At 38.2% G+C, this 9,207-nt stretch overlaps 1 protein-coding gene across 1 annotated transcript; it reads left to right on the forward strand.

Annotated features, from left to right (window-relative positions):
- The first annotated feature begins 246 nt into the window (after nt 1–246).
- Nucleotides 247–8,819, forward strand: LOC112317540 (stromelysin-1). Its single transcript, XM_024574618.3, has 10 exons — nt 247–493; nt 1,732–1,976; nt 2,071–2,219; nt 2,336–2,461; nt 3,934–4,098; nt 4,284–4,422; nt 5,322–5,455; nt 5,860–6,019; nt 7,341–7,444; nt 8,470–8,819. Exons 1-10 carry the CDS (start codon nt 389–391, stop codon nt 8,568–8,570), a joined length of 1,428 nt encoding a protein of 475 aa, XP_024430386.1. The 5' UTR covers nt 247–388; the 3' UTR covers nt 8,571–8,819.
- The last annotated feature ends 388 nt before the right edge of the window (nt 8,820–9,207 follow it).

Genomic DNA, 9,207 nt, shown 5'->3' on the forward strand with positions numbered 1-9,207 from the left:
AAGCCAGCCTACTCCTCTCAAATACACAAACATAAACTGTCTAGTAAACTCCAGTCACTTTTTTTCCAGAGTTAAAAAACAAAAATGCCCTGGTTTTCTCCTTACTAAGACAGGAAGCATTTCCTGGAGCTTAATCACTATTTTGACTTGCAAATTTGGAAAGGTTCAGAGAAATTAGTGAAGTCACTTATATCATCCTATTTGGGATCTGGAATTTTTGGAAATGGTTCTGCTGCTCTTCGGATGACAGCAATCATGAGTCACACTGTGGGTGAACTAAGCAAACATCGCCACCCTATAAAAGTTGGGCTCCAGAGGGTGGACCTAGAAGAAGGTAGGCAAAGAGCAAGGCATTGAGAGAACACAGATCCGAGTGAAGCCAGTAGAAATGAAGACTGTTCCTATGCTACTGCTTCTGTGTGTGGCCGCTGGCTCAGCCTATCCACTGAATGGAGCTGCAAGGGACGAGGACAACAGCATGGAGCTAGTTCAGGTAACTAAAGGAGGCGGCCCTCACACTCATTCACAGGGGTAAGCGGGAAAACCATCTCTGCTTCGCATTCACAAAACTCATGCAGAGTGTTTGAATTACTGTGCAGGAATAGTTCAAGGACAGAAAGTTATAAAGTGTTGCATGTGGAAAGGGTCTCCATATTACACACTATTCAGACTCCTCCTTTCACGTAGGAAGAAACAAAGGCCAGGTATATTAGGCATTTTTCTAAGATCATAGATACTATAGTAGGGAGAGTGTATGAAATGTATCTTGCTTTTGAGTTTTTTTAGGCATTGTTTTCTTTTCTTAGTAAGAAAGAAAATAACAAAATTTAACACATACTATATATGGGAATCCTGCATACCTGAGAGGTTTAGAGTCCCTGCATGCATGAGGGGTTCAGATACAGAAAAGGGGATTGAGCTATATAAGACATTCTGAGCCAGGGATGAGGTAATGTACCTTGGGGACTTCAAAGAGTCATTGCAGGATGATAAGAGAAGAAGTTTAGTAAATAAGTTTGCTCTGACTTCTAGGGAGTCAAAACTGATAATCAGTTACAGGCAAGGCCTCTAATTCAAATATTTCTGGGCAGTTAAGGGTGGGGAGGGGCAAAAGTTTCTCCTGAGCCTGTGGCTAAGGTTTCCGTTAGCTCAAAACAACCTACATACCACAGAAGGAAATCTTGGGGTGACTTGTTCCGGATCCTCTACCGGAAACTTCTTTAGGTAGTTTAATACAATGTAAGATTAGCTAGATTTGTATGTTGCCAGTGTCATGTTTTGACACAGGAATTTGTCCATTTTCTTTTCTCAAACCAAGTCCTTACGAGACACATAAAATAGAAAATTGAGGGAATTGAAGAAATGCTCCTAAAATGGAAGAAGGTAATATTTTCTCTTGAGATTATAGTGTGTGAACTCTCAGCTCACACACTATATAGTTATGCCCAAAGAAGTTAGTTTTATCTCCTTTAAATGGACTAGATATTTATTTAAATTTTCTACTTCTTTTCAAGTGCTCTTGTAGGAAACTAAGCTATAGAGATTATTTAGCTACAAAGATAAAACAAAAGTGGAATCTGTAATTAATTCAAAAATTAAACAGAATATGACACTTTGATTTCAGCAAACTGAAATGTTTCAAATAAATTAAGTGAGCAACTGCACAAATGTACTATAAAAGCCTAAAAAGTCATAAGAATGATCTAAAAACTATACTTATTATTCCAATAGCACTACCTAGAAAAATACTACAACCTCGCAAAAGAAGTGAAACCATTTGTTAGAAGAAAGGACAGTAGCCCTGTTGTTAAAAAAATCCAAGAAATGCAGAAGTTCCTGGGGTTGGAGGTGACGGGGAAGCTGGACTCAGACACACTGGAGGTGATGCATAAGCCCAGGTGTGGAGTTCCCGATGTTGGAGGCTTCACTACCTTTCTTGGCATGCCAAAGTGGAGGAAAACTCACCTTACCTACAGGTAAGGGGTCCCAAGAGGTTTTTAAATAATACTGACAGTTCACACACTGTAATCTCAAGAGAAAATGTTACCTTCTTTAATTGTTCTCATACAGGATTGTGAATTATACACTGGATTTGTCAAGAGATGCTGTTGATTCTGCCATTGAGAAGGCTCTGAAGGTCTGGGAGGAGGTGACCCCACTTACATTCTCCAGGATTTTTGAAGGAGAGGCTGACATAATGATCACTTTTGCAGTTAGAGGTAAGAAACAAACAAAAATCATGAAATGCCTCCATTTACCTGGTCGTGTTTTATTAGAAAAGTTTCCAAAGAGGTTCTAATTACCCATCTTTCCAATAATTTTGTTTCTCTATTAGATCATGGAGACTTTCAATCTTTTGATGGTCCTGGGATGGTTTTGGCTCATGCCTACCCGCCCGGGCTGGGGATTCAGGGAGATGCTCACTTTGATGACGATGAGCAATGGACACAGGATACAGCAGGTTAGTTATACATCTCAGAATGATTTTGATTTTTTTATATTTGGGAAAGTCTTAATAACGAAGAATATTCAAGAAATGCCTTGCCTTGTATTTCCCCATGAGTGAAGGACCAGCAGGATATATTTTGTTTTAATCATTATTAAAAATGTTTTCAGATGTCTAAAAAATTCATTCTCTGTCTTGGTAAGCACAATATAGGAAGCGTCATTAAGTATTTCTTTGATGACTCTGTTTTTTCTGTGATCTTAGAACCATCATTAAGGACAATTTCTCATATCAAATTGTGGATATCCAATATGCAGTACATTGTATTGAATATATACTAACATGTGCCCTGGACATATCCAAAGGGGGAAAATGTCCCCCAATTACTTCTTTATCGATCCAAACAGAAATAAGAATTAACCTCCAGAAACAGGTTTCAGTTCAGGTTTTTCTGGTTAGAATAACATTTTATTTTCTCCAGGTTAAGAAGGGCTATTATGGACTTGTTCTGGAAGAAAGAACTAAACCTCAAATAAAAAGTCCACACTCTTTAAGGTCGAAAAGAATGTTTCTCAGTTTATACTTGGATACAAAAAATATTACTTCTGAAATTTAACTGGGATTTTATAATCAAAATATAAACAGAATCTCTGTTCAGTGCTAGGTTAGTGCTAGATAAAATTCCTTGATTGAATTAGCTACTTCTTCCTTGAAAGAAACATTCCTGCAAAGTCTCAAATGAAAACTTAAAAGTCAAATTACTTGTTATTTCAATCATAATTACCTAATGCCTTCCAATTTCAACATTCTAGTTTATTTTTATTATATGGAGAAAAATATTTGAGTACAGCTAGTATTTGTGTGGCCAAAATCATTTTTGTGACAAATGCTAAACAGATTGGGCAAGTTATGTTTTAAACCGATCTTACAAACTCAATGATATCTATTATTATTAATATTTTTGGACTCAATATGTACTAAATAATAATCATGAAACTGAAAATAATGCAAGCAACATTCCAATGGCAAATAACAGAAATAAGATTGTTTAAGGATTGCAGAATTGAAGTGAATAAATTGTGATTCATTTAATTTAGACTAACCAAAAAATGGCAATACATTAAACAGTATTTAGCTTTTCATTGAAAAATCAAAAGAAATACTTATTGATGTGCTAAGCTAGTAGGTTCATTCTATTCCAGAGGGCAATAAAAGGAATCTCATTCTCATGAAGCTAATAGGCTCCTGAGAAGGGAGTAGTGGACATGGCTTGACAATTTGTCTCAAAGATTCATGTCAGGAAAGAGCCTTGAAAAACACTTGGCTTTACATTAAGTGCGGATCACTTAATTGATCAGTTAACCAAAAATCAAGGCAAAAATAATCCCTGTGCCTCCAGGCAGTAAACAAATATAATGCACAGCCGATCTGTATAATGTACATGCATTTAAGGAATAAGTAACTCTTATTTATCATTTCTTAAATAGGGACCAATTTGTTCCTCGTTGCTGCTCATGAACTTGGCCATTCCCTGGGTCTCTATCACTCGGACAACACTGAAGCTTTGATGTACCCAGTCTACAACGCATTCACAGACCTGGCCAGGTTCCGCCTTTCTCAAGATGATGTGAAAGGCATTCAGTCCCTGTATGGTGAGTGATGCTGGGAAAATTAGGCATTGTAGCTTTGCAATGACGGTCTTCAGGAAAGCTTGAAAATGCTTCATAAAGCATTTGCAGTCAGCTTGAAGTCCTTTGAGAATGTTTGGGAAGCACCCGCATTGACAGCAGCATCACATGTCTCCTAACATTTGCATCCTCTCATCTGTTCTCTTTAGGACCTCCCCCTGCTTCCCGTGATGAGCCTGTGGTGCCCACAGAATCCCTGCCTCCTAAGACACCAGCCACGTGTGATCCCACTTTGTCCTTCGATGCAGTCAGCACTCTGAGGGGAGAATTCCTGTTCTTTAAAGACAGGTGAGAGCAGAATCTTCTATTTTCCCATCTATTCTTTTGATGTGCAATGCTTAGAAATGAAAACAAACAGAAACTTGATAGAGGGTTTTAAACATTTCAAACAAAAATGATTCCTCTGAACTGAAAATTCCTCTGATCTGGTGCTCCAATTCCCACATTTTCCTAAAACTGGCAAGTCCATTTTTGAAGTCCTAGCCAGCGTGATTTAATCCTTGACCTCTAATTGTTCCCAAATGTTATAAGTCATGGTTGCCTTTCAACAGGCACATGTAGAACTTTAAAATCAGAATTTTGTCTTTATCTCCTTAAAAAAATGACACCAAAATAGCATTACATTCAATCAATTAATTTACTCCCTGCTGAATAAATACGCACATGATGAAACATTTAAACTGCACAAATGGGAAGAAAGGTAAAAACAAGTCTTCCTTACATCATTGATCTTGGTTCCCCAGTTCGCTCCATCTTCATCCACAGCCAAAGACACTTTTTTATCCTTCCAGAAATGTTCCATGCACATACAAACATATACTTACACTATCCATAGACTTACACATACATCTGTCTATATTTTTGAAAATGGAAAAGATGATATAATATATACATTGTTTTACATGAATTTTAGGTATTTAAAGTTTACGCTCAGCTAATTAACTTGCATTTTAGGATAACTTCCATTTCATAGAAGATATTACTCTGTAATCTTACAGCAAGAGGTCCAGTGCAGTTTTCTGAAGAAAAGAGAAAAATATTTTCCCAGGGGCAGTATACCTGATTTCTGTCTGTAATCAAGTCTAGAAGATAAGGGAATGGGGAAGATGGGTGAGACAGAAAATGAGGAAAATACGCTAAAGATGAAAGACTTTTTAAATTTTCATTTCTTTTTACATGTATTTCAGACATTTTTGGCGCAAATCCCTAAGGACTCTTGAACCTGAATTCCATTTGATCTCCTCCTTTTGGCCCTCTCTTCCTTCAGGAGTAGATGCTGCATATGAAGATACCAGCAAGGATATCGTTTTCATTTTTATACGTAATTATTATATAATAATTTTTTGAACTTGTACAAAGAAATCCTCTCACAGGAAAATTGAATAGGACTTTAAGTTTTTCTTTTGTACCAAATTCTGTCTATTTTATTACACTAAGGTAATGAAGAAATGACTGAAACTGGTATTGTTTTATTTATGTATTTTATAGATGATAAAATGAACACAATAATATAAATTGCTTTAGAGTTGTATATTCCTTCATTTGATCTCTGCTCATTCATTCAATGGGTGAATTTTTGTTAAATGCCCACTTCGAGCTGGTGACTAAATCTAAAATTCTGGCATCTTCTTTACTGTAAAATCAAAGATGCTAAAAAGTATTTCTAAAGACCAAAGGTTTAACTGTTAAAAATTCCATGTGACTCAATTATTTTTTTTCAAACAGGAAATCAGTTCTGGGCCATCAGAGGAAACGAGGTCCAAGCAGGTTACCCTAGAGGCATCCAAACACTGGGCTTTCCTCCCACAGTCAATAAAATAGATGCAGCCATTTTCGATAAGGAAAAGAAGAAAACATACTTCTTTGTAGAAGACAAATACTGGAGGTAATATGCAATTGCAATGACTTTGTATGGAGCCTAATTAGAGAAATTGTTTTCTTTCTCTAAAGAAATCCCCTGCCTCGCTCAGTTCTGCTTCCCTCTCAATAGGAAGATGAGGCTTTAGACCACTGTGGAGGAAGTGTTTATTTACAGGGCTGTCCAGCCTGTGGGCCGCATGAAGCCCAGAATGGCTGTGAATGAGGCCTAACACAAAATCCTAAATATACTTTAAAAATTATGAGATTTTTTTGTGTGTGATTACGTGTTGCAGTGTATTTAATGTTTGGCCCAAGACAACTTTTTCTTCCAGTGCAGACACGCCAAAGGTTGGACACAGCTGCCATTGGTGCCTGGTCACAGACATTTCGTAGGCTCTTCTGTTCGGAGTCCCATGTAGAGCAGGAGGGAGCTTCTTTTTGTGCTGTTGCCCAAGCTGCCAGAAGTGCCCTTTTCTCCCATCCACCTACCCAAACCCCACCCATCCTCAAATCCTGACTCAAGTCCCACCACCTCCATGACGCTTTTCTGCTGGACTCTCAACCTAATTGGGCTTTTCTTTTTTTGAAAGAAGCCCTGAGAATCCAGGCCAAAATTTAGTATTCCTTTCCCATTGCCTTAAGCTCTACTCATTGTCACGTTGGGTGTGTGTCTTGTCTTCCCAACTTTACTGTATGGTTCTCAAGAGCTTCCTTTAACCTCACTCACTCATTACTTCGGCCTGTTTCAGAGGAAAATGAGCAGAGGCAGGGTAGTTTCATGGATAGAACCCAAGACTCATTGAAAGACTGATTCATGGTCATCTGCCCAGACTCTGAGACATCTGAGCAGACCAGCCAAGGTCCAGCCAACAAGTCCCAAAGGCATTTACTGTGCTTTGCTTTTCATTCTAATCCCTTTTTCTAAGAGAATGCCCTAGGAAATCCAGTCATGTAGGGTGAGGAGGGTGTATATGATGAGCCAAGTATGACAGTGAACTTGAAATTTGTATTTGAGATAAATAATTCAACTCACTTTATAATCTGTTCACATCTTCATGTTTTTGTGATAGAAAATGATTAAGGTTCTTTTTGCCTATGCTTAGAAGTATAATAATAAGCAGCATCTTCTAGATCAAAATATTACCTCTGGTCCAGGTGAAAATACAGTTTAAGAGCTAAGTTTGCAGCTGCACTAGAGACACATTTTTTATAGTGCTAAACATGTTTGACATTTATTCACAGTACTTGGAAAGCTTACTAGAATTCTACATTAAACCTGACATGATTTAAGAATTTTGGTAGCATGGCCTCTAGGCACTGCTGAGCTGCGTTTTTATTTGGTGCAGATTTGATGGAAAGAAACAGTCTATGGATCCAGGATTTCCCAGGCAAATAGTAGAAGACTTTCCAGGGGTTGACTCAAAGGTGGATGCTGTTTTTGAAGCTTTTGGTAAGAGGATACTTATTTTGTTGGCAAATGGGGCGCTTGAAATATTTTATGGTATCAGAAGGAAGATAATTAAAATTTTTTTAATAATAGGTTTTCTTCAACTAGGTCTCTTCCCCTTCCCTAAATTCAAATTTATCAATTTTAACCAATTATATAACTACTTCATACAATAAGTTGTCTTGAATCAATGAATATATTTAACACAAATCTCTCTACTTCATACATCCAGATAAAATCAAACTTCTCAGGTGTCACTTCCTTACGTCAAGAGCTATTACCTTTCAAATTACCATGTTAGTATAAAAAGCCACTCCTGGTGTGTCCAAACTCAATACTGGCTGGCTGGCTTTCCCCTCCACTCTGTGCTTAGCTATTACTAATTCCTAGGAAGATGTTCTCTACATTTCCTGAGAAGTCAGTTGAAAATATTTATGTTTCCACAAAAAAATCTTTAAAAGATTTTTTTTTGCTACTCAAGGCTAGATGGGTGGAGGCCGATGATCCTGGTTGTGGGGTAACCAGAGCACCTTGAGGGCAGAGCCCAGCGGGTCCTCCATGATTCTCTAAAGCTACAAATGCCCCACAGGGTGCCATGTGGGGAAAGGAGAGGAGGAATATTAGGAAGAAGGAAAATAAGAGATCATAATTTCCCAAGAAGCAGAGACTTTTATCTGCTTGGAAGCAGAATAACCTAATAACCCAGAGCCTGGCTTTGCTACCTGACAGAGCTGCAACAGAATCCTGTCTCCTCTTTTCCTTGTTGAATGACTTTGAGCAAGCATTTAAATCCGTCTGAACCTCACCTTGCTCATCCGTAAAATGGAGTTAGCTATACTTACCTCAGAGGACTGTTGCAGAAATAAATGAAAGAAAAATGTGTAAAATATTTAATACAGAATCTCAGGCACATAGTAAATTCTATACATACTTTCCATGTCTATTTATCTGTTATTCTGAGTTTTGTATATTGCCAAATTTATTTATTTGAAAAAATATCTCACTAATTCCCTTGTCTGTATTTGCAGGGTTTTTCTATTTCTTCAGTGGATCTTCACAGTTGGAATATGACCCAAATGCAAGGAAAGTGACACATGTTTTGAAGAGTAACAGCTGGTTCAATTGTTAGGAGATATATGTAGGAGACACAGCATGGGCATTTTAAATGAAGCTAATAATTCTTCACCTAAGTCTTTGTGAACTGAACTGGTGCATTTTCTCCCACCCGTGCAGTGCCTGAGAGCAGGAGTATGGACTCTTGTGTCTCAGCCGTCGGCCTCACAGGTATCACAGGGCACTCAGACCCGCGCAGAACTTGCACTCGGGTCATGCAGAGTAAACTTCAAAGGAGAAGGGGAAAGCACTCGTGTGCAACAGATGAGGGATTATATGTAAAGTATTTGCTTGTTACTTAATAAAGATTTGTCAGTTATTTTATTTTATTGTTTTGTTTGTTTTTCAAGAAAAAGTTGTTCTCACAGTCTTGTGCACTCTGTGGACTGAGCAGTAGACAGCCTGAGCTGCTCAGCCATTGGAGATGGCAGGAGGGGGTCTCCGTGGCTGTGGCCTCACAGTGGCTCCTCCAAAACTGAAGACAACTTACCACGTGCTCTCCCCCAGCGCCCTACCAACAGGATGTCTAGTTCCACCACCCAGACATCATGTGTTCCTGACATGCCCTGGGAGAAAAATCTAAGGCAGTTGTTACCTCATAGGGCAGGGTCTAAGACAAACTGTAAAGCAGAACCTTATAATTATGATGGAGG

The sequence above is a fragment of the Desmodus rotundus genome, chromosome 5, assembly GCF_022682495.2.
Source record: "Desmodus rotundus isolate HL8 chromosome 5, HLdesRot8A.1, whole genome shotgun sequence".
NCBI lineage: Eukaryota > Metazoa > Chordata > Mammalia > Chiroptera > Phyllostomidae > Desmodus > Desmodus rotundus.

Bases quoted from the DNA above. Each gene is read 5' to 3' on its own strand.
- LOC112317540 (XM_024574618.3), top strand. From the start codon at position 389: ATGAAGACTGTTCCTATGCTACTGCTTCTGTGTGTGGCCGCTGGCTCA. The intron at 5,456-5,859 runs GTAATTATTATA...TTTTTCAAACAG, and splicing joins TATCGTTTTCATTTTTATAC to GAAATCAGTTCTGGGCCATC. The intron at 6,020-7,340 runs GTAATATGCAAT...TATTTGGTGCAG, and splicing joins GTAGAAGACAAATACTGGAG to ATTTGATGGAAAGAAACAGT.